Here is a 27222-nt window from a genome sequence, read left to right on the forward strand (position 1 = left end):
TCGAAATTAAAGTAGATGAATTAATTAAAAAAAAAGAAACTCGTGACTTAGGAGAAATCTAAAAAAAGAAAGAAAAATTTATGTGCATATTATAGGGTATTTTACTATTTTACAAAAATAAAAAATGCTCACATTTTTATATAGCTATACAATCAACATTCACATATACAAATAGACATATGTTTATCTTTTGTTTGAATGTATAGATAATAATTACATTCATCGAAAAATGGGTCCAAATAATTCAGAACATTTAAGTTATCTGTGCGAATTTTAACAATAGTTGATTTGTCATATATTTGGAAAACCATTAGCAAATGATGTTTAGGAGGTAAAAATATTCCAATGAATTTATTAATAGCGTTATCATTAGTATTTTCTTTGCTATTGTTATTTCCTTTGTTTAACACAAAGCAATAATTTTTTTTGTCAATTAAACCAACATGTTTTTTATACAAATCTATATTTAATTTGAATTTAGAATTAGAAGTATATTTTTTTTTATTTAAATTTCTCTGAATAATTTTGTCCATAATAATTTCATTATCATCATTAATAATAAAATTAAAAAACTTTGTTTTCCTATTTTTTAACAATGAATAAATATTATTATGTATTTTCATCTTATTTATAATTTTAATAATATTATTTATTTTTTTGTCTGAGTTAATTATTTCCTTCTCCTTTTTCTTAGTCTTATTGCATAGGTTATTTAAGCCAGGATAAAATGTGTTATATAATAGTATGGGTTTATAAAGCTTAAAACTATTTTTTTTTCTATGTTTCATTTGTTTTGCATTAAGATCACTATTTTTAAAATGTTGTTCATTGCTTTTATTAGGTTTAATACTTGTGTCAGACGAATTAAGGGAATAGTTATCAATATAGAATTCATCCAATATATCTCTTTTTATTTGTATGTTTGCTTTTTTCTTATTATAAGCATAATATGTATCATTGAGGGCATATGCTTTTTCTACATGCATATTATATTTAGGTTTATTGTAAATTTTAGTATTTTTTATATTAGGCTGTTCTATAATTAAAAAAGGATATAATTTTTTATTTACTACATTTAAAGCGTGATCGGATGTAATATTAAAATATTTTGCAGTTTTATACATTTTTTCAAATTTCCCATTCCATATATTTTCAAAAATGTTTTTCCAATATATAGTAGGCGCTTTAAAGGGTAAAAAGAAATCAGTAAATTTTAAATTATATTCTCCTAAAAATTTTTTAAACGTTTTTTTTTTGTTTAAATAAATAATATATGCATAAAATGTGGTGTTGATTAACAATTTTACACCTATTTTAATTAATAATTTATATCTATTCATAATTTTTTTTTTCGGTTTTTCCTTTTTACAGCTTTTCTTTTTTATGTTATATACTTTTTTTAATCTTAACAAGTATTTTTTCAAATGCCATTTTCTTTTGTATATTTCTTTTTTTACTAAATCTTTTTTTAAATTTACAAAATTTTTACTATATATGTTTGTTATTTTTTGTATACATTCCTTTTTTATAATTTCACTCATTTGTCTATTTTTCGTGGATTGTGTTTCTTGTAATAATTTGTTGCCCTTTTCTATACATGTATCATTTTGACAATTTGGAAGTATATTTTGTTTTTTTTTTCTTTCATTATTTTTTATATTATTCAAAATAGAGCAATTCATCTCGTGCGCGATGCTTTTACACAACATGTAGCTATATTTAGAATAAAAAAAAAAAACAAATTTTCTTCTTTTTTGTAAGGTAAAAATTATCCTTTTATTAGGTATTTTTAATAGACTTACGTTTTTATTATATCCTTTTATGTGACATTTTTTTTCATTTTTTTTTCTGAATTTTCGATTATTATGTTCACTAATATCATTACCCAATTCTATGTATGGGATATACACATTGTGCATGTTAATAAAATGCGGCTTATGAATAAAACAAATATTAAGGAAATATAACTTTTTGTCTTTGTATTTTATTTTATATTTTTTTTTTATATGTGTCAGATCATGTCTTGAAATTGTTTTATTCTCTATTTTGGAATTATTTCTACCTAAGCAATTTTTTATATATATATGTTTATGCTTATGGGCATAAATTAAAGACAAAGGTAAATAAATATAATGATCATTTTTCATAATATAGTTTATGTATCGTGTCAAACTATATTCTTCATCTTTGTATATTTTATAGAAAAGTTCGGAATTAAAATCGTTACAATTATAGTATTTTTCTAAGGAAAAAGTATCACTATTTATTTTATTATTACTAACAATATTTGATGCATTTTGTTGAGAATAAAAAATAGTAGATCCGTTATCACACAAATTAAGTATGTTTTTTCTATCATGTTTATAATAAATTAACTTTATATATCCTGATAATATATATGCCTTTGAATATTTTTCAGGTATAATATTTTTTTTTTTTTTTGGAAATATGTTTATTTGAGAAATGTTATTATTTTTGTTTATATCATATTCTAGGGTTAAATTTGTCAAAGTATTTTTTTGAATTTTAAAATAATTATTTTCCAAAAAAGCTACTTGATTTTCTATAGCATTAATATAATATGTACTAACTCGATATAAATATGCATTATTTTGTATGTTTTGAATAATTTCTAAAATTGACAACAAATATTTATAATTATAATTAATATTATGATATTGCAAAATAACTTTTATAATTTTAATTATAATAATATATACCTTAATAGGAAATTTGTATTTTTTCAAAACATCTGATAGCATATTAAGTATATGAATAGTATTTGAATGCTTAATTTTTACAAGATAATATAAAAATTCAGAAAATTCTATTATTTTGCATTTTTTATTAAATAAATTGGATAAACAATTTAATATAACATTCTCCATAAAGCTAAATAATTCAATGTCTTTTTTTTTATATAAATAGTATAGAATAAAAAATAATAGATTTATTTCGTCTGGATTAAATAATAAAATGTTAAGTACTAGGCTTTTTAACATATTCATTATAATTGTATTTTTTTTATAGTGTTTCACAATATAATAAGAAAATATTAAAAAATATTTTTTTTTCATATTCACATTTTTTTTATTTTGTGAAATATCAGACAAATTATCTTCACTTATTTCGTCGCAGTTTCCAAATATGTTACTAAAATTTGTTCTTTTCTTTTTGGGTATTTTTCTTTTTATCCCCATAAAATTAGGCATTTCATCACTTTCAATATCATATGAATAATGAGAAAAGTTCATGTTCCATCTTTTATCAAAATTAATCTCGAAATTTGTATTTTCTTGAACATATTTATGTTTATAATTATTTTTTATTTTCGTGTTCAATGTGCAGTTTTTAAGTTTACTACAGTTTGTTGTATCAAGTTTAGATATATGAAATAAGGGGGAATCAGCAATGCTATGGTTACAAGAATCGTCACTTTCTGTATCCAAGGAAATTAATCCTTCATTATCACATAGATTTGTTTGAGGGTTAATTATAGTTAACAAATCTGTGCAAAGTTGTATATTTTCAATTAGTAAGTTTGTTTGTTGTGGGCATTCTTTGATTACTTCATTATTTTTGTGGGTACATAAATGGATATATATATCCAGCAAGTTTAAAGAAATTTTTTTTTTTCGTATTAATTTTAAAAGGAAATAATATTTAGTAATAATTAAATCTGTACTATCACATAGTGTAGGAAAGTACGAATTAATATTTTGTTCACAAAAATTTAAAACATCCTTTTTGTTCAAAAAAGATATAAAAACATTTATTATAATTATTTTACTAATTTCTGTATAATAATTATTTTTAATAACTAATAATACCTTTTTACACATTTCATTAATTATTTCTATGCTAACTTGGTCATATAAAATATATAAATAAGATAACCCTAGACAAAAGTAATAGCTATTATTTTCAAATAAAAAATAATTGTATTTTTTCAGTATGTCAGCAAAAGTAGTGATATAAAAAGGAAGATAAATATTATAATGAAGTATCAAATCGAAATTTTGATTAAAAACATTTTGAATTTTTTCCTTCACTAAGTTAACAAATATTGGAGATAAGGAAGTAATAGAGTTAGAAAAAAAATTTTCTTCTTTATTTTTGTCTTTCTGACAATTTTGGATATTTGCATTCTCATTTATTATTCCATTGGGTTGTATATCCATAAAATTTCGAACATCATTTGGATTGTTAGAAGAAGGATTCGAACATTTTTTATAATAAAAATCATAGTTTAATAAATTTAAATTTGTATAAAATGGCATTGTAATTAAGCTACCGTTAAAATTTATTTTTTCGTTCGTTTTTTCTATTATATCCTCACTTTTACGGAATTCTAAAAGTTCAAGTTTTATATTTTTTTTATCTATTAACTCGATGATTTCGCTTTTTATTTTGATTAGTTCTTTGTTATTACATATGTATAAACCATTTTTCGATTTTTCATTATTTTCGCATTTATCTTTAGCAACATGGCTACCATTATTATCGCTAATAGCTTCATTTATATTATTCATAGTTTTAAAATTGTTTTCATTTTGTATAAACATGTTATCTACAATTGAGTGTTGCACTAAAATGTTAATATAATTAAATAATATTAAAAAATACAAATGTGTTAATATATTCACAATTTGATTTTCGCTTTTGGTATTATTATTGTTATTATGCATTATGTTTTTCGTTTCAATGATTAATAGATATAAATCGATATTATTGTTTATAAAATTAGGTTCATTTATTGTCTTTTCATGCTTATTTCTAATAGAAACGGTGCCATAATAATTATATTTTATATTGAATTTGCCTATTTTTCCAATCGTTTTATTATACACGTCCCCAAGCAAGCATGATAGTATTCCTATGGAGGGAAAAAGACAAAAAACAAAAATGTATAAAGAAAATATAAATAAAAGAAAATACATAAAAAATAAAAAAATTAATAATATAAATCGTAATAATAATAACAGGGAGAATAACATAAAATGAAGTGGCAAATAAACCTTGATAAAAATTTTCGATCTCTATTAGACACAAGGTGGCGTAATACTTGAAAATTTGCATTTGAACAAAATGATGAAAAACAAGTTTTTTGGCGTTTCCTTTTTTGTCCTTATCATAAATTTGTATGTATCCATAATTATTGGAAGGAAAATTAAAGTTTAATTTGTTGTCTTCTTTTGAGTATTTTTGGACAATTTTTTTTAAAGATTCAGTTTTTATATTTTCTAAATTGTTAATAGAAGTTATATATTTGTTGTACGTATTTTTTATATCAAATTTTAAATGTGAATGATTATTATACTGAGAAAGAATTCTGCTATTGTCTAAATATACATATAACGTATTATTAAAATTGTTTAATATATTTATAAGAAATGATATGAATTTATACACCCATAAATACAAAGAAGAGTTTAATAAATTAAAAAATAATATCATATTTGTATATAATATTAATAAATATGATTTTATAGATACATTTGTTGATAATGTTTGAAATTTTATATTATATATGTGTATGTCATTACATGGGAAAATATTTATAGATATATAAGATTGTTTGTTTATAAAATTATTATTTATTATTAGTTTATATTTTTTTGTTTTGTATTTGTATAATTTTTTTATTTTTTCTTCATTCATTATATTATATACAATGTATTTTTCGTCTATACAATTAACTGTTTCACAATCTGTTTGATTACAAGTACGTGCATTACTAGAAGAGTTAATAGTATTACCACAATTAAAACATTTTGTATATTTCATACTATTTTTATATCTGTTTGTTTTATCTGTCTTATTAGTTTTTTCATCAAAATAATCATAACATTCTGATGAAGAAGTATACTCCTTTTCATATAATGCAGATATAATTTGTTCATAATCTTTATCATTTTTATCTACTATAATATAATTTGAAATATGGTATTTTATTAAAGATTTATATAATTCTATATATTTACTTTTTTTTATATATAAAGGGTCATTTTCTTGATATTTCTTTTTATACAATTTGATAATATTATGATAATATTTTCCAAAGGATAAATAATTTTCATATTTTTGTTTAAAATAATATTCATATTCTTTATTATTTTTAAATATATAATTTAAATGAAATATACTTAAATAAGTATTTTTTTCTTCTATATAAATAAAAATGTCGTCAATATAATTGTTCACATTGTTTATATTATGGCTATCTGTAATATATGTGTATTGTTTTCCAGTTATGCATTTTTTTTTTTTATCTTCATTGTTTTTTTCATTTTTATGACTGTTATTATTATTAGACATTCTACTCTTGTTTGTTGCAATGCTACCTCTTTCTCGGCTTATTAAATTTGTATCAGCATTATTATCAAGATTACTGATTTTGGTAGCAATAGAAAAATTATTCCATTCTAAGGTGCTTATATCGATTATTTTGTTAAATTTATAATAAATAACTTCATTGTTCAATATCATGTCAATTATAAATAATAATTTTTGTATATTATTAAAAGAAAACATAAAAAAATTATTTAAAATAAAATTTATATTATTAATAATAATAGAGTCTATTATTTTATTTTTGAAATTCTTCTTATCTAGTTCACCATTTACAATTATTAGGGATAGAATGTTAAAAATAATTATTTCGATAATATCATCGTCTAGTTTGTGTAATTGGGTTTCCCTTTGGGCACCCTTGGCACCATTTTTTTTGCTGCATCCCATTATTATTGTTCATCTCCTTTTTTTAGTGAGCTAATATTATTTTTTACATAATTCACTTATTTGTTTATTACTATTACTATGTTCATTACTTTTTTCCATATACTTTTTTTTTCTTTGTTTCTTAAAGAAATTAAATGTGTATCATTCTACTTCCCATTTATTTTCATTTCTAATATTCTTATAATATATATATATATATTCCGGAATGTAAAAATAAAAAACTGTAATTAATTTTTGAATAGGCTTATCTGTTTTTATTCTCTTTGGGGAATTTTTCTTTTTGTGGAATAACATACATAGATTTATTACCCTACTTTTGAAGAATATATAAAATGTATAAACAATTTGCTTATGATTTTTCTAATACCATAGTATTTTTATTTTTTCTTAAATTTATACAATTATATATATCCAAAGGATGCAAATAAATATAATGCATGTATGAATTTTTTTTTAAAAATAATGTGGGATAAATTTATTTTTACTAACGTTCCTTTTTTTTCCTGAAATGTACAAATTTTGAGAGGGTTTAATTTTCCTTTTCCACACACCCCTTCCCCCAAAAAATTGGTATATGTAATTTTTAACTTGATAAATTATATATTTTTTATAATAATTTTTTTAATCAAAGATTTTTATATACTTATTTGTTTATTTTATTTTGTATTTTTTGAAATACACAAAGTAACTTTTTTATTTTTTTTGTTTTGTTTTGTTCAGTTTGCAATGTTCTAGCAATTTTTTGAACAAAGAAACTTTAATATTCCAAGAATGTTTATTTGTCATATAAAAAATATAAGTATTATATAAGAATATATACAGATATTAATTTACATGTATGCGTAGGATTATACATATTTATATCCTAAAACATGCTGTCAAGTAGTCAGCAAATTACCATTGGAAAATCATCCCTTGAAGTTAAAGGGGGAGAAAACAATGCTTATTTAAAATTTGATGATAATAAAAAACAATGCGAGTTAAAAAGTTTGAATACATATGAAAATAGTTTAAGCAAAATGGAAAAAGAAAACGAAGAATTTACAAAAAATAATCAAATTGTTTTGCCTAACAAATATGATGATGATTATGTAAAAGAACAAAACGCAGTATTTAGCATAGAGCAAATTAATCTTTCCAGGTAATATAAATTTATTAATATATACATTTGCCTATATTTATTCAAGTCTGCACAAATTTTCGAATAATCCTGGAAAATACTATTTGCATTTTTCCAGTTCATTAATCTAATACAGCTAATCAAAAATTAAATTTACACTTTACATTTTGACTATTAATGTAAGGGTAATTTGTTTTCAGCAGTGTATTGTTGTTTGTATACACGTCTATGCTAACCCAAGTTATGCATAACGTACCTATATATATACACACATTTAACATATTTTTCCCCTTTAGAAATAGCTTAAACATTCATGACATTTATTACATTTACAATGAAGAGACAGAAATATCCGATTTAATTATAAAAAGATACAAGGAAAATCATTACCTAACAATTTTTAATAATATGCTTATTATAATAAATCCAAATAAAAATGTAAAAGATTTTTATAAGTTGTTATTTAAAAATAAAAATAAAAATAACTATATATTTAAATTATTTATGAATAATATTAAAGAAAAAAACATCGAAGAAAAGTATGAAAATGGCAATATAAATTTACAGGAAAGTTCAGAGTCTTCAGACAACAGTTATAGGAATGAACAGAAAAAAACATATGATCATATTAATAAGAATATATCATATTTAAATACAAAAGAATTAATAAATTTTGAAATATTAAAAAAAAGGAAAGAAAAATATCGTAAATATATATCAACAATAAGAAAAAATTTATTTATCAATAGTAATAATGAGATTACAGATATACATAGCGATACTTTGAAAAAATTTGCTACCCTATTCAATATTAGCCTAGAAATAGGTGAAGAAAAATATACAAATTCTAATAGTAATAGTATAAGTAGCGATATTGATGAAAATTATTTAAATTATATTGAGAAAAAAAAAAAGTGGGATAGTATTCATATTGACAATACACAGAATGATAGTTATCGTAGCAACGATATTGGGTCTAAACAAATAAATTATGAACATAAAAGTATGCATAATAATAGAAAAATTGGAATTTCAGAATGTAAAAACAAATTGTTATTCATACACGGTGAAAAATATAGTAATCAATATGTAATAAGTAATTATATATTAAAACATATAATAAAAGAAGAAAATAGCAAAGAACTTTATTATTCTTATAAAAATATTATGTCTATTCTTAATTTATTTTTTGTTAACAAGTGTTTTAATTTTATAATATATAAATGTGTAAATAATAAAATAATATATTTTAATATAGTTCCATGTTTTTTAAGCGATGCAAATAATAATGTTACAAATATATGTACAAAAATTAATGAATTTTATAATCAGTTAATTGATTCGGAAAAAAAAACAAATAATCAAAAAAAGGTAGCCAAACAAATGGAAACAAAAGAAAAAATAAAAAGTGACCACAATAATGAAATTACCCACTCAACAAGTGGCAGAGAAAGTAACGGAAATGAAACAAGTACAGATAATAAGAATGTAAAAAAAAAAATAATTGATTTAAGAAAAATTATAAATATTCCCCATATATTTTTTTTTCTTCTCAAATGCATATTAAATAACAATCATCACCGATTTTTTAAAGACTTAAAATTGCATACATTAGATATAAAAAAAATATGCAGAAATTACATAGATATTTCATACATAAAACTAAACGGTTTTGATGCTGATAAACTATTTTCGTCCTTTTTAAAAATCGGATTTTCAGAAGAAGATATAATTAACATAAATAAAATAATTTTTGCAATATTATTTATAAATATATATATAAGTATAAGAAATTGTCTAATTTTAAGTGAACAGAAAGCGTTAAATCAATTACAAATACAACTAATCCAAGTTCAGGATTATATAAAATTGAGAAAATTGCATATAAATAATAATGAAAATATGAAAGGGAAAAATACACAATTTAATTTAAATAAATTTTTAAATTTTAATTATAAAAATTATGTAAATAGTGAACAATCACCACATTCAGAATATGACAATAATAATATCTATAAAAACAAAAATTCAGAAAAAAAAATAAAGTCAAACTATTTCATCGTTTTTGTAGGGCATATTCTAGAAGAGTATATATCTTATTTATTAAGTATTGATTTATGCAATTTTCTAGATATTTTAAATGATACGATAAAGCTAACAAATTTTTGTTCCGCAGTTTATTTTAGATTAAAACTTAAAATAATAAAGCAAATCAATCAATATTTAAACAATAGACATTCAACTGATAGAAATATTAATCACATATGGTATATATACTCGAATAGTGGAGTTATGTATAATTCTATGGATCAAAATTATAATGAAAAAAATTTTAGTAAAAATAATAACGAAATTGAAAAATGCCAACACGTATGTAACGAAAGCAAGCTAAGCAGCCTATCTTTACTTATAAACAATATCTACAATGAAATAATTTATTCTTATTATATTAAAATATCTTCTTTTAATCTTGATATATGCACTATTCAGGCTATTAAGAATATAAGGAACAAAAAAAAAAGTTATGAAGATGCTACACAGGATAGTATTAACAAATACAAAAGAACAAACAATAAATTAGAAAATCGTAATTTAAATAATTCTTATATTTATAAATGTAAAAAAAATGTGATATTATATTTATTGGAAAAATATACACATAAAATTTTAGCCATTATCGAAGAAGATATGTCACATGACAATTTGAATATAAACAATAATACTCTAACAAAACCGAAATATTTCAAATTAATTTATAGCTTTTACCTTTCTATTAAAAAAATTATGCAACATTATTCGGGAATAATGAATAAATTAAAAGGCACAAAAAATATCGGTAGTAAAATTAGCGAATCCATAAATGAGAAACCTGATGAGCACAAAGAAATAGACAACGAAAAATCAGGGGAAAATAATACAAGGAAAAAGTATTATAGTGAAAATTATGTAAGAAAAATTGTAAACAAAATTATAAAAGATATAAATAAGATGGAAGAATTAAATAATAAAAAATATAATGATAATATAATTACAAATGCGAAAAAGTGTAATTTCTCCATAGTTCATTATAATAACGATCATGTTAGATACAAATGTAACAACATGCTCTTAGACAATTTTAAAGATTTATGTTCGTTAAATAATACTATTGATATTATTGAAAATACAGAAATGGATTTTTTAAAAAAATTATTTTTAGATAAATCTATTCCATTAAAATTTTTTAAAAATAATTTAATGCATAATGAAATTTTTTTTCTTCTTTATATTATTAAGAATTGTTATGAAAGGTTTTATATATATCTTATAAATGAGAGAGAAAAAAACAAAACGGACAATTCTATTATCTTTTCCAAGTATATTGACAAAAATAAAAATTTATATTCCCAATTTTCCATACTCAACGAAAATGAACTTTCCTCATCTAATGGCTCAATCATTAACAATGATAATATTAAAAACATAAATAATGAAATCATTAGCGATAGAGATAGTGATTTGCAAGACGATTTGATTGTAAACAAATCATATAAAAAATATCAGAAAAAAGAAAAGACAGACCAAGTGGATAAAAAAATGGAATCTTACTTATCTTTCATTTCATACAAACAAATAAATGATTTTTCTGAACTTAAAAAAAAACTAAATAAAAATCACATCGAATCAATAGTAAAAAATTTGCATTTAAAAACAATTTTTAAATACCAAATGAAATATTTATATTATAATATTTCATATATGAATTTTATAAATAAGTATTTGCGTTTTTGTGTGTACATAAATACGGATGGAAGTCTTGCAAAGTTAATAAACTGGTATGAGAAAAAATTTGAGAAAACAAAAGAAAATTACGAGAACTATCTACCAGATGAATCGTCATTAAATGCTATTGATACAAGATTAAATGAGGGCGTCTCAAAAAAATGGAAAGAGACAAAAATAAAGAATATTTATAATAGCACGAATAATAGTCAAAGTAGTGAAGAATATATACAAAACTATTATAAATTAGAGAATATACCAAATAAAGATAAAAAAAATTTATGTAAAATAATTGTACATTATCTAAATTTAGCAAAAGAAGATGTTTATTACTATAATAATTTTGTATTTATAAAAAAACGATATTACTTTATTTTAGAGCATATAAGAAACGAATTTGTAAGAACAATATCATCAAGTACTAAAAAAAATGAAGATTGGGGGGCAATTTATAAAAGCAAAAAGATGAAAAATTTTTACACAAATAAAGTTGTAAAAATTCAAAATTACATTCGAAAGTTTCTTAATTCTTCAAGGATGAATAAAATAGAAAAACAAAAAAATTTATTAGTATCTTTTTTAATATTTTATAGTTATATTGTTAAAAATAGGAATAAAGGTGAAACGAGAGAAGACATGGAATTATATAAACAAAAATTTATGAAAGAAGAAAAGGAAATAATTCGATATGCGGCTAGTGTGTATATACAATCCTGGTATAGAAAAATAATACAACAAAGAAAATATAAAGCTTTAAAAATAGAAACATATAAAAAAAAAGCTATGGAATGCATATATAATGTCATCAAAACATATATTGTCCAAATAAAAACTATAGCACATATAAATGATGTTATTATACCAAATAGATGTGCATTAATTATTCAGACACATTTTCGAAAACATGTATGTTTCACAGATTTTCGAAAAAAACTTCTTTTAAAAATATGTTTTTTATCAATAAAAAGAAAATATTTAACTTACTCAAATATTATTACTAAGGTAAATTATCATTATTTAGCTAAAAATATATATAATCGAAATAATATACAAAGTTTGCTAAAAATCCCAAAGGCAGTAATAAAAATTCAAAGTAAATATAAAGCATATATTGTTAGAAAACAATATAAAATGCTTCGAGATGCTATATATTTTACACAAGCATATGTACACACATGTATAGAATCTATTAAATATAATAATATAAAAAATAGTATAATTTTAATCCAAAGATGGTGGCGAAGTTTTTGTAAATTAAAAAAAGTCTTTTCAAATGTTCAATTAAATATATATAGTAATGAATATGATAAAAGAAAATATTATTTTTTAAATAAAGATAATTTTCCTTTTTATAATTATTACACTTTAAAAGAACAAAAAGCTATGAAGTTATTAACATATAATATATTACTAAAACAGTGGTATTTTTTTTACTTTAAAAAATTTCAAAAAAAAAATCATATATTTAATATTGTGTTTAATCTCAAACTATACAAAAATATATCTTATCATTATACATTACCATGGGCATATAAAATTAATACCATACTTAAAATTATATATATGAAACAAATGTTTCAAAAATGTACTAATAATAGCCAAAATACAATTTTTAATATACCTGTTTTTGAATCAATACAAATATTTGTCGGGAGAACACACACAATTTTGTTAATAAAACAAACAACTTCAAATGAGCAAATATCATGGAATGCTAATAAAAGAAATAGCAAAAATTATTATCACACATTTGTCTATAGTATTGGCTCCAATGAATTTGGGCAACTAGGTTATTATAACTTATTTGAAAAAAATTTTATTTACAATATTAATAATACACAAAATGAATTTATTTCGATGAATAATGATGAAGAAAATATGGACGAAGAAGACCCACTTGAATTTGATGATACAAATAAATATGATTCAACTATGGATGAAAATAAAACAGAAAAAAAAAATTTTGAAAATGATGATAACATAATTTTGAAAAATCGAATGGATAGTACAATTACCAATTCAAGTGGCATCACTTACAAAAATTATAAAAAAGAGAAACGATTTGACAATGAAAATAGTTCAAAGGGATATATTCCATATAATACCGAAAAAAATAAAAAGACAAAAATAAATAGTTTATGTAATAAATATAAAAAAAATTTACAACACTTAATATTTGAATATAAAGATAAGTATATTATTGGCACTGAAAATTTTTATAAAAACCAAGAAGATAGGTCTATAAATGATATTGTAGATTATAAAATAGTAGAGAAAGAAAATGAGAAAACTGGAGAAATAGAAAAAGTAGTTCAATTTACCAAAGTTATATCTGAAACTAATAAAATAATTAATGTTTGTTGTGGATCTGAACATACGTTAGCTCTTTCAGAAAATCGAAATGTATATGCATGGGGTAATAACGCATATGGTCAATGTGGACATAAATATGAATTAAATGTAATTAGATATCCTAAAATTATAAAATATTTTAAAAAAAATAATATTCATATTAAAAATATAAATTGTGCTTCTTATCACAGTGGGTATATAACTGAAACAAGCGATTTATATATTAGTGGAAATATTTTTTTTATTAACTTAAAATATTATAATCAAAATTTATATGAGCCCACTTTTTTGATATCAGATTGTCATAATATTTTGTGTCGAGATAATTTTAATATAGCCCTAAGAACAAATAAAAATTCATTATATTTATGGGGTAATAATTATAAATGCACATTAGGAATTAATAAAGAAAAATTAGGTAACCTTGATGAAGTCTCTTGTTATCCATTATCAATAATATCAAAAACAATAGCTGTTCAGAAAATTGTATGTTCAGAAAATTTTGTATGCTTAATAACGAAATATAAAACTGCAAAATATTCTCTTTATATGTGGGGAGAATTTACTCTTATAGAAAAAAAGACAGAAAGTGATACATCATCCATTAAAAATAATACTATTAATATATTTAATAAATATAAAATAAAACCTATTCAGAGAAATACTGATGAACAAATTAAAAAAAATAAAATAAAAAATAAAAAAATACTTATAGCCAAACCATCACCAGTTTACAATGATGTATGGGACTCATTAGACGCAATTGATATATGTTGTGATTTGGGTGAAGTATTGGTACGTTTACATTCATCATTAATATCAGTTTGTCTATATATACATATACAGGGTCCTTTATATAATCTATTATTTGATTATCTATACCAATTCCCACACATGGACAAATATATGCAATGACACTATAAAAGGAAAATTAATTTAGAAAAACATTTTTTTTCATATGAACAATTAAAATTCCCAAATATTTATCAATATACATTAAAAAAAATCAAAAATACTGGATATATATTTTTCTTAATTTTTGATTTTATAGATCTTAATGAATAACTTGGGATTGTATGGATTTTCGTCTGTGGAAATTTTCGAAAATGTAAATGAACAAACTCAAGCGAAAGAACCCCAATTTTCTTTTAGATTTCCCAATAAAAAAGTTGATGAAAAAAGTGAAAAAAGTTATAATTATGAAGAGCCCCAAATATATGAAAATATAAAACTATTAAATCCATCACTATATATGTTTAAATATTTTAAACCATCATACTTTAATATTAAAAAAATTAATTGTAGTTATAATAAAAATAGTTTATCAATTATAAATGCTACAATGGGTCAATATGACATTCAATTAAAAAAAAAAAAAATGGACTATATTACGCCTTCTGGTAATTATTTAAATTTTTGTATATCCATATATTATGCGCGTGTGGTAATTTTCACATATTTCATCGCGAATATGTTAATATCCTTTTGTTATATTTTCCTCACATTGTCTTAGGTGATATTGCTCAATTTCCAAAAAAAATTCAAGAAAAAATGTTTGAAATGGAAAAAAGAGAGTCCAATAAATGGATAAAATCTACTGATGATCCATATATAAATGTATATATACCTAAATATGGAAAAATACAACCATTGCATTATATAATAGTTTTATTCTATTGACGAAAATTATGTGTTTCACTTTGATGTTATTGATATATCTGTTACTACTATATTATTTTGTTATTTTTTTTATAGCATTTTTTAGTTAATTCAAGTGACTCGGATAGCAATTTTTAGCACATTTTAAAACTCTATCAACTGAGAAAGCAAGGAATTATTATTATTATTATTACTATACTATTTTTTAACGTGCATGATCCGTTTTTTTAATAATTAAAAAATATAATATTGTTTTAATATTATGTTTTAAAGTGCTAGATCAGAATAAAAAAATAAAATAAAAATAAAAAACAGTTTGTTTTATTTTTTATTGATTTTTTTTCCCCTTTTTATGAATTTTTTTTAAATATTGACTTGGCATTTTTTGCTCAATATATGTTTTCTAATTTATTAATACATAATGTAATTAGAAGATGTATTAAAAATTGAACTTATATTTTTAACGATTTTTGTGTAAACATTAAATGGGGATAATGCAAAATCTTTATTTTATTTTTGCTTTTTTGAAATGATTAATTTTCCATATTTACATCCTTCATTTAGGTGTAGGCTGTTATGTCCCCAATTTTTTTTGTCCTTTAATTTTTTCATTTCTCTTTCTTAATTTCTTTATGTTTTTCTTACTATTTCATTGTACTGTGTTTTTTAAAAAAAAAAATGAGCGATGTAGACGATTTTTATGAATATGCCAAAAATAATTTTTTAAACCTCTTAAAAAAAAATAATTTAAATCCAAAAAATCCAGATCAAAAGCAAAAGCAAAAAAACGATCTAGACACATTTAAGGAAGGAAAAAACTCCAGTTTATTATATCAAAATGAATTAAAGATAAAAAAAAAAAAAAAAAAGAGGCATCACAATAATGATGACGATTACTCTCGTGAACATAAGAAATCAAAAGATAAATATAAAAAAGATAAAAAAAAAAAAAAGAGCAAATACAGTGGTGATGAATGTAACAAAAAGCATAAAAATAGTAAACATGAAAAAAAAAAGAAAAAAAAAAAACATCATAAGCATGAGGAAAGTGACGATTATTCAGATATATTATGGTCTAAGAAAAAAAAAGAAAAGGAAAGGGAGCAAGCTAGTGAAAGTGATTCCAAAATTAGCAACTCAAGCTCCTCTACAAATAAGAACAATTTTGAAAACGATACCAAAAGTAGTAGTTCAAGCATTGCTATAAATAAGAACGCGTTTGAAAGTGATGAAGATAATAAAATGACTAAAAGTATAATTAATACTGATGATAGTAAAAATGTGAAAACTGATTATAAAAATTCCATGGAAAATATTAAATTGGCAAAAAAATTGGAAAAAAAAATATATGAACAGAAAGAGAAAATCTTATTAAAAAATGCATTAAACAAAAAATTAGTAGATTGTAAATATTGCATTGATTCTGATTTATTTCAAAAAGTAAACAAATTAAATATAATAAGTATTAGTGATAAATCATATATATGCTATTATAATTATAAAAATGTTTTTTTAAAAAACCAACTTTTTATATCTCCTATAGAACATACAATAAGTGTTACAAATACAGATTTTGAGACAATTCTAGACATGAGAAATCATATGAAATCACTAATTGCCATGTTAGAAGAATATAATCAAACATGCATATTTATCGAATTTAATAATTGTTTTAATACAAATATAGAATTAATATCTATGAGAAAAACAAAACATACATATGTTAATTGTTATTCTATACCTATGAATTTATTAGAAAAAGCAAAAATATATTTTAAAAAAAATTTGCAGGATATAAGCTCATTATATAGAGAAAATAAACAATTAATTATTACAGATAACAAATATGCACCTTATGGTGTTATACCGAAAAATATTCCATATGTTTCAGTTAATTTTTCACTTGTTGAAACCTATATACAAGTTATTGAAAATAATTATGATTATATAAATATGTGTCGATGTATATTTACTGATATTTTTAAACAAGATAGATTGTATAAATATTTTAAAAACTTTCAAATGTATGTCGATACTGTAGAAGAATTTAAAACGATTTATGCAAAATATGATTGGGCAAATTACAGGTGAATTCCTTCGTTTTGAGGATATAATAAAGGTCGAAAAAAAATAGAAGAAAAATGTGACAAAAATTAATTATATTTTTTCCCTTTATTACCCTTTTATATTTTCGGGGAAAAGGAATATATTTTTTTAAAAAGTTTGCTAATAAATGTGAAATGCCCACGCATTTACGTTTTAATTGTAGAAAGTGAATTCAACCAATTGAAAAAAAAAAATTTTAATTATAACAAATTAACATCGAAATGAATTTAAATAAATAAAGCATATATTTCGATTGAAATGAAAACGGGGAAGCAAATAAATGCGTAAAGAATTGAATCTAGAAAAGATAACAATCGAATGTGTGGAAAAATATATATCTATATATACTCGTCTTCATAAATAACCTTATAATGATCAACTTGCTTATTTTCTTCTCTTTTTTTTATAGAATTTTCAATAAATTCTTGCTCAGCTTTTTTAATATCTTCATGATTTCGGCATAATTTATACTTTTCTAAGACCTCCATATTTACATTTGTAAAATTAAGACTCCATTTGTATATACTTAAAATATCATTACATTGTTTATTGTAATTACATATATATAAGCAAAAAGCTAAAGACTCTAAGCATGATAATTTATATGGTTTTCCATAATTTATACTATTAACTGCAATAATATAAGGTAATTTTCTTTGGTTTGTATATTTTATTTTTTTTAATAAATCTATAGATTTCCAAGAACAATCAACAACTGAAAGACCATGTTTTTCTACCATTTGTTTATCATCTATAGAAAAATATTTATCACAAAATGGTGTTAATACTATTCCTTTAAATTTTTTATTTAGTTGCACTTTTTTAATCTTTTTAAAACGGTATAGTTTTTTACATGAGCATTTTTTATTTTGGCATTCATTATAATCAATCATAAATAATTTTATTTCGTCAACATTTTTATTTTCTGCCTCTTCAAATTTGGCTACTCTACAATTTTGTTCATCCTGTTCACAATTATTGCTACTGGATTCGTTTGTTTCAGTTTCCGTATTGTTATTAAAATTTTCATTAATTTTATCCACTTTTTGTTTATCAAATATATTATTTCTTATGATTTTATTTTCAGAATTTACCCTCTCAATATTGGTACTCTTATTATTAGCCTCATTTATGGCATTACATTGCATATCATCTTCTTTTTCATTTTTAGCATAATTTTTTTTTTCCTTATTTGTATTTCTGTTATTTTCTTCATCACTTAAGTTTATTCCCAATTTTGATTTGACATTTTCTGTATCTTTATTTGTTTTTGCATTTCCTTTTTGCCTTTCATTAATCAATTTTACCAAATTATGAACAGAATATTTTTTTCTTTCTAACTGATTTTTTTTCATTTGAACATACCATTGTAATAAGAAAGGAACAGTATACTACTTTTCTGTTTTCAATGTACCCTTGTTATTTCTAGTCATTTATTAGTCCTCAGTTTATTTTAGTAATAATATAAAAATTATGCGTATTTTTCTAGTTATATCATACAATAGTTTGATTTATAAATATAATGTTTTAACAAAAACATAAAAAAAAAATAATAAATTAAAGATCAAATAAATTGTTGCAAATATGCAGTAATTGTTGATAATAAAATAAACATTACGATGAAAATACCGAAAAAAAATTGTTATAAAATAAAAGCGCATATAGTTTCACAATAATGCTTAAATTTTAAGATAGGTAAAATAATATTTGTAGCAGCACAAATTAAAATGCATATTATATGTATTTAAAAAAAACATTTCTTTAAAATTATATATATATTTAAGAAAAATGTATAATTTTAAAATGTATGTGTAGTAGTGTAAATATTATGTGCTAATAAATTATATTAACTTGGAAATCCACTAAAACTTAACATGTGTTTTGTAATGAGAATGCAAAATCGTATTAAAAGTATGTTTCTTATTTCGCCAAATATACGAAAAACGTTACTTGAGAACAAAAAGAGGGAAGAAAAAATGCTATCGATTCAATACAAAACAAATAATTAATTCATTATAAAATATGAAACAACCTTCTTTTATTTTGGCAAATGAACATTGGAGTATATTAAACAAACACCCTTTTCCCCTTTGTATTGCAAAATAAAATAACACTAAAAAAATGATGAATAAGCTCGTTCTATTTATCCTACTAATTCAAACATATTATACTTTTCATATTAATTATAAAATATTGAGAAACGACAACCCAAATTTTGTACAAAAAATTAAGTTTGCTAGTAATTTTTTTAAACATAATAATATATATTCAAGGACATATAAATTATCGTCTTTTATTTCGAATTATTTTACCAATGAAGGTGACAAATATGCTCTAAGTTAGTACCACCCCAAAAAAAAACAAAAAATCATTGAACTAATAAATAAATATGCATGTGTGTCTCTCCTATATTAATTGCATATAAACTATACACGTGCGTATTTTTAGTATTACAGTAATAGTAGTACATTATATCCATGCTTACTTATCTACACATTTAAAATATGAACCATGTATACAATATTGTGTAGCGAGAACCTTAAGTAGAAACACGAAAAGGGGATATCTAAAAAATAATGCATACATTTATTATTTTAAAAACAAATAATTTTTTCATTTTGTATATATTTTTTTTTTTTCATAGATGATGAGGAAAAAAACTACCTAAAACTTTTAGGTAGAAGTGGCAATGACGACTACAAAGAATTGGTTAAATCGCATGAGGAGCTTCTAAAGTGTTGTAATGATATTAAGCAAAAACTAAAATATAAGGATATTTTTTTTTTTATTACCCAAAAAATAATTAAAAAAAATTTATACGAATTTAAAAGAAACCATACCTTAAATATATTTTCTAGAGATAATTATACTAGCGAGTTATCCCTTGATTATATAAAAACATCAAATATAGAAGACCGAATTAAAGAGCAACTAATAAAAAAGTTTGAGTCTAAATTAGGAATTTTCGAGTATCTTTCATTTAGGATTTTTAAGAGGTATGAATAGGTAAATGACTCATACCCACTTTCAAATGCTTATTTGTATGCTCATTTATCTGATTCTTTTTGTCTTCCTTTGTAATATTTATAGGAAAAGCATCCTCGAAATTGTCAACATAACCACTATAATTATTCCAATAACTTTTATTGGATTGCTATTGTCAAAAATGGGTTTATTTTCTGTTGCAGTAAATTCATTACTAACTGCGCATTTCTTAACATTCAAAAAGGATCAAAAGAAGAAAATGAAAATTTCCACTTTTATTTTAACAATGTTACCAATATTGTTACACTCATCTTTGGGTATAGCGTGCAATAATATCTTTCTCAAAAATTATAGGGTAATAATATTAAAGTATTGAAATTTAAATATATTTTTATATGCACCCTTTTCATTACATTATACATATATATATGTATTTTCCTTTTTTTTATTACCTATATTAACAGCATATAATACCAAACTTTATACGGAATGAAAATATTTTGGCATTTTTTATAAACATCCAATTATATATAGCCTCCTTAATTTATTTTGTTAACAATGATAAAAAGGAAGATATGGATCATCATGAAGATGAATTACAAAATAATAATGAATTTATCAACCGTATGGGATTTTGATAAATGTCTACATATCAAAATTATTTGGATTTTTATATTATTTTGGATTTCTTCATATTTGATATGATGTCTTATGCATTTTTTTTGTAAAGAATTTGTATAATTTTTTTATTTTTATTTCACATTGTTTTAATCATTGTTACTATTTTTCAATCACTATATTATATATATCCATATATTAATTTAGTTAACCGTCCATTTATCAAATTGTTTTTAATATACGCCTGTTTTCGGATGGACTATTGTTTATCTATTTTTGAACTTATATATAATAAACCTCCGCAGCTTGATACCTCATATTATATATAGAAAACTTATTAAAATTTATACTAAAAAATTAATGTGCAAAATATAAAAAGTATTTAAATGTATTATTATACTACTAAAATATTATATTGTATGCTAAATGATTTTACTAGATTTGTACTCTATAATATTTTTCCACATTAGGTCCTTATTTTATACATGTGGATATTTAACAATTATTTTTTTTGAAAATATTTCAATATCAGTTTTTATAATAATGTAATATGTATCTTATATTGATTTTGGTGGATGACTTTAATAAATATTCCAAAATAATATAATATTTAATTACCTTACAAAATAGATAACATATAAATAAATATTGTGTAAGGTGGTACATATTTAACATGAGAAAAATAATATTAAAAAATAAGCAATTTATTGTTTATTAGGAAAATCAATTAAATCATAAAATTTAAAAAACGAAATATTATTTTTTAAATCTTTTAGCTTATCAATCATTCTTTTATGTCTTTTTGTGTAGAAACTAAAAGAAAATGGTTCATCATTATCACTACTGAAATTTTGTTCTTCATAGTTATTTTTTAAAATTGTTCGTAAATCAAAAGAGGAGTATTTGTTATAACTTAAGTTTGTTTTTTTATTATTCTTATTTTCGGTATTAGGTATGCTATAAAAAAAGTCTTTCTCACTTAATCTAATCAAAAAAATATATAAAATATTAAATGGTAAATATTAAGGATGTGTATAAATATATAATAAATTTATATTACTCAGAAAAATACGTAATAGACAATGAAAATAATTACAAAATATAGTATGCCATGCAAATATTTGCAGTAAAAAATTGCATATAAATACGATATTAATAAAATATATATATATTTCAATCAGACGTGAATATATATGTAACCAAATTTTTACTTAACCTGTACGAATCTATTCGCCGAAGGTATTTTCTTGTAATTTTATCAATTTTTTTTTTTTTCAAAATATTTTGTTCATCATGGATTTCTTTTATTATCCTACAAACATAGGGGTAAGACATACAATAAAATAAAAAATCAATAAAAGAAAAAGACAAATATATAAGAAATTTTAAAAACAAAAAACATTAGATCAAATTTTTAAAATTAATGAAAGAAATAACCTTTTGAAATAATTAGAAAAAGGATCAAGGTTCAATTTTGCATCATTTTCTATAATAATTCTTATGTCTTTCTTAATACATTCATAAAAATTATTTATAGTGCATCTAAAGTCTTCCTATAATTAATAAATATATTTATTAATTATAGGAATTAAAATTCTAATTATACTTATATATATGCATCTTATAATTTTTCATATCTCTTATATAATAACATCATCTATCTATGATTTCTACAATGCTTAAAGTTTATTCCTTGCATATACTTATATAAATATAAAATAAATAAATGGAAACTATATATTTTAAAGTATGCAAAACTTACTATAGTCATTGTGTGTATGGGAAACAATTGATTTCTCTCAATGGGTGCATCAATTGAGGTATCCCCTTTCTGATAATTTTAAGTTACGTTAAAAAAAATATATAATACAATATATAATAAAATGTAATGCTGTATATTATTATGAAGTTGTATAATATAAAAACGTTAATTTATAAACAAAATAAAGCATATGATCAATCAAATGACAGTTCTTATTGCAATTAACAACGTTGTTGTAGAAATTAATTTTCACAAAAAAATTTATCTAACGTTTTTCTTATAACTAAATTAATTTATTTTCATAAAATATAGAATAATATTTCTTAATTATATATCCCCTTTTAATACCTGGATTTTTGTAATTTGTTTTGTTTGTAGAGGGGAATTTTATTACATATATGGAATTTTTATATAAATTTATTGTGTAAAGAGATTTATTCTTATACACGGATAAAATAAAAAAAACAAATGTAACAAAAAAAAGTAATTTAATATAAAATTATTTACTTGTAAATATAATAATGTTTTGATTTTTTTCTTCTTTTTTTTTTTAATCATATTGTGCAATATTTTTTTAATCCTAGAATTGATCAAGTGTGCTTGGTTAATTCCTATAATAAAAATAGTGTTAAATATGTTTATGCATACAATGGAATTTCATTGTATTTTCACTATTATGAATGTTTATTGTGTGTATAAAAAATATATATACAACATCAAAATAGGTTAGTAATTATCATATAATAATAACAATGATAATGGCTATTAATGTTATTTTACTTTAACTATTAAGACATGTTTTTCTTAACACTATTTATTTGATAAATTTATTACATGCATATATTTATTACTTAATTTTTTCCTTATATAAAATAATAGTTTTTTATTAGGAAACGACATTAGGGTCCGTCTATAAACATAAGGATCGTATGTCTCGGAAAAGTAGTTTAACACCTTATTTTCATTCTTATAATTAGATTCTTTTTTTAGATTTTCATTAATATTTTTATTTATGCAATTCTTATCCCTCAACATACAATAATTTTTATTATAACTACTTTCGCTATTTTCAGTGCTACTATTTATATTTTTATGAGTGTCCATAATATATTTATTAGTATTAGCTGCATTTGTAGTATTATCACTGATACAATTATTCAAATCGATACTATTATATGTGTTAAATTCAGTTAGATTACTTTTACATTGCTTTATTTTGTCTTTTTTTCGCTTTAAAAAATTATAATAATCACTAAAATGATATTTAGTTTTATATGCGTCCATATATTCATAATCATCATTAGTTGGTTTAATATTTTTTAGATCAAAAGTGCTATACATATTTTGATAATATTGGCTATATATTTCTCTATAATTTTTTTTTTGTTTGTCTTTGTTTATATCAGACGAGCTACTATTATTTCTATTTATGATATGCATATATTTTTTTTTTCTTTCTCCTTTTTTAAAATAAATATTATTATGGTACGGCAATTGAATATCATTATTTTGAAACATTACATTTTTTTCTAAGGTGTGTAAATAATTACGACGATTATAATTGCTTTTTTTTTTAAATGAAAAAATGTAATTAGGCTTATTTTTAATTTGTTTTCTTTCTGTTTGGCGAAATAAGGTACTTGCGTTGTTTTTAAAATTAGTAGAAGATATATTATTTTGTTTATCAATGCCATCTATTATATTAATATTTTTTTTGTATTTTTTGTCAAGAAGTATCATTTTTTTTAATTCAATTTTGGTTTTATTATTTTCTTCTTGTTGTTTCTGTAAGAACATTTCTAAGTGCTCATTTTTATTTTTAAGTTGTTCATTGTCTTGTACTAAATTATTTATTTTTCCTATTAGATTACTTGCATTTCGATTTTTATCCTTTTCCATTTTTACAGCTTTTTCTAATTCATATATATAATTTTCTTGATTTTCAATATTTTCCATAAGCCCTTTTAATTTATCAATTAATTTTTTGTTTCGACTTTTTATATTTTTTAAATCTTCATCTATACAAATAAAATTAGTTCTTAAAAATCTTTTGATATTTATTATCACATTTTCACAAAAATATTCCATAAATTTACCGTCTATGTTTTTTTCAATATTACTCCATGTATAATATTCGTTGTGCGTGTTATATATTTCTTCAATACAATTATCATATACCGATACATAGTTAAGGTCGCCGTTAATATTGTCTACCTTTTGTTCTAGATCTTTTAAAAAATTATTAAACAAATTAAATTCTATATATATATTATTCAAATAATTAATACTATTTTCAGAACTCATTTTTATGAACATTTTTAAGTAGTATAATTACAAGGCGCTATATTATAGTAGCTATATTATTAGGGGTCTGGAGAAGCACCAAAAAAAATATATATGTATATTATAAAAATAAATCATAATTTATAATAACCAGGTGAAAATGTATATATTTCCTATATTTATTACACATATATATATGTATAACCCAAACAAAACAAAATCAAAGAATGATGCTACATTTTCCCCTATAAAATAAATAAATAAGGTTGTAAGAACATAACAATGTTGGGATAAGAATATGTAAATTTTCTCAATAAAAGGAATATGTAATTTTTATTTGAAACTTTATATATCAAGCATAACCACATATATATATTTTTTCGTATATAGTACATATGTATTTGTATATACATATATATGTTACAAAAAAGTGTATGCATGCGTACGCAATTTCTATAATACCTTTTAATGTATACTTATGAGTGAAAATCCAAATTATAAAATGAAAAAATGTCTTAATTTAATTTTTTTAAACAATGCTTACCAGTTTAATTTTATTTAAATGTTTATATACCAATGTTTATTATATATTGGTGTATAACTTAAAAACAATTATTTATATGTTTTTCAATTTGTGCATTATTACATGTACATGCAGTTAATTTTTTATTTATTTTTTATGTAGAATAAATCGAAATATTATATATATTTTTCAGATTAATAAAATGCGTTGTAATATCAATATAATAACTTTATTAAATTAATATATAAATATATTTTTTTTTAATTAATACTAATTAATAAATTCGAAATTGAAAAAATAGAATATTTTTTTTATATGTTTAAACCCTTATTATAATATATAATATATTACATAAATATAGACACATAGATATGTCTTTATGGATTATAGATTGAAGGCTTATTTTTATCATTTTAAATCTTGCATCCGTTTATTGTGTATATTAAGAAGAGTATCTAAATATAATAAAGTATATTATAATAAAAATTGTAAAATAAAAATACATAATAATTTAAATTATATTATTTATTATTTTAATTTTTTTATTAAAGGGAAACATCGTTTAATAGAATTGTAGTGGGGTGTATTTTGTTCAAGAGTATATAACCTACAATGTAAATATATATTAAGAATAAATAGCTGAACAAATGTATAATCATTAAATATGCTACTCCTTTACACATATGTAAGATAGATTCCCAGTATTATTTAGTATTTTCTTTTGCCATTTGTTATTTGCTTATATTTATTTCTCATATATTTTTTATTTAGTTTATAATTGTTAATTTAGAACTTGTATATTAGCGAAGATTAACACGTTTGCATTTTAATTAAAATTACATATGTTTAGCTTTATAACATTACCTATAATGATCATATTATTCATTATTTGGTTAAAAATAATTTACTTATTATATTTAAAAAAGTAAAAGAATAATTGATGTTAATTATAACTACCATAACCATTATAATAAAAATAACCATAGCGATGGTAGTTAAAATATGGTAGCAATAATAGCGAAGATAGAAATTATGATGCCCAAATCATACTTTAAACTATATTTAAAAAAAATGTGGTAAGAAGAAAGACAGAATATTATTAAAAAAAAAAATTTTAAATTATATATAATATAATCGAAGAGTTTAATAGATTTTAAGAGTGAACAAAAATTGCATTAAAAACAATATATATTATTCAGTTATTCTAAAAAAGATGTAAATATCATATATATTGTATACACTCATATATAAATATATATTTATTTATTTGGTCAATATTCAAAAAGGTATATAATGCATACATATAGCCAC

The 27222-nt window shown here is 21.2% G+C and overlaps 6 protein-coding genes across 6 annotated transcripts; 3 read left to right on the top strand and 3 right to left on the bottom strand.

The window, feature by feature from the left end:
- Window positions 1–47: 47 nt before the first annotated feature.
- PBANKA_1435400 (conserved Plasmodium protein, unknown function) lies at window positions 48–6741 on the bottom strand (the record flags this gene model as incomplete). The annotated part of the gene is made up of 3 exons (XM_034567709.1): window positions 48–58; window positions 218–4876; window positions 5019–6741. The coding sequence occupies 3 exons, from the start codon at window positions 6739–6741 to the stop codon at window positions 48–50; spliced, it is 6393 nt and encodes a 2130-aa protein (XP_034424179.1).
- An 872-nt stretch (window positions 6742–7613) lies between these two features.
- Window positions 7614–15772, top strand: PBANKA_1435500 (conserved Plasmodium protein, unknown function; the record flags this gene model as incomplete). The annotated part of the gene is made up of 5 exons (XM_034567710.1): window positions 7614–7882; window positions 8158–14770; window positions 15027–15375; window positions 15489–15592; window positions 15731–15772. The coding sequence occupies 5 exons, from the start codon at window positions 7614–7616 to the stop codon at window positions 15770–15772; spliced, it is 7377 nt and encodes a 2458-aa protein (XP_034424180.1).
- A 540-nt stretch (window positions 15773–16312) lies between these two features.
- Window positions 16313–17725, top strand: PBANKA_1435600 (debranching enzyme-associated ribonuclease, putative; the record flags this gene model as incomplete). The annotated part of the gene is made up of 1 exon (XM_034567711.1): window positions 16313–17725. One exon carries the CDS (start codon window positions 16313–16315, stop codon window positions 17723–17725), a length of 1413 nt encoding a protein of 470 aa, XP_034424181.1.
- Window positions 17726–18078: 353 nt separating this feature from the next.
- PBANKA_1435700 (ribosome biogenesis protein TSR3, putative) lies at window positions 18079–19095 on the bottom strand (the record flags this gene model as incomplete). Its single annotated transcript, XM_034567712.1, has 1 exon — window positions 18079–19095. One exon carries the CDS (start codon window positions 19093–19095, stop codon window positions 18079–18081), a length of 1017 nt encoding a protein of 338 aa, XP_034424182.1.
- Window positions 19096–19861: 766 nt separating this feature from the next.
- Window positions 19862–21363, top strand: PBANKA_1435800 (conserved Plasmodium protein, unknown function; the record flags this gene model as incomplete). The annotated part of the gene is made up of 4 exons (XM_034567713.1): window positions 19862–20078; window positions 20385–20736; window positions 20831–21080; window positions 21190–21363. 4 exons carry the CDS (start codon window positions 19862–19864, stop codon window positions 21361–21363), a joined length of 993 nt encoding a protein of 330 aa, XP_034424183.1.
- Window positions 21364–22047: 684 nt separating this feature from the next.
- On the bottom strand, window positions 22048–25409 carry PBANKA_1435900 (conserved Plasmodium protein, unknown function; the record flags this gene model as incomplete). Its single annotated transcript, XM_034567714.1, has 6 exons — window positions 22048–22327; window positions 22560–22655; window positions 22781–22896; window positions 23106–23174; window positions 23613–23716; window positions 23957–25409. The coding sequence occupies 6 exons, from the start codon at window positions 25407–25409 to the stop codon at window positions 22048–22050; spliced, it is 2118 nt and encodes a 705-aa protein (XP_034424184.1).
- Window positions 25410–27222: the final 1813 nt, after the last annotated feature.

Source organism: Plasmodium berghei, assembly GCF_900002375.2.
Source record: "Plasmodium berghei ANKA genome assembly, chromosome: 14".
NCBI lineage: Eukaryota > Apicomplexa > Aconoidasida > Haemosporida > Plasmodiidae > Plasmodium > Plasmodium berghei.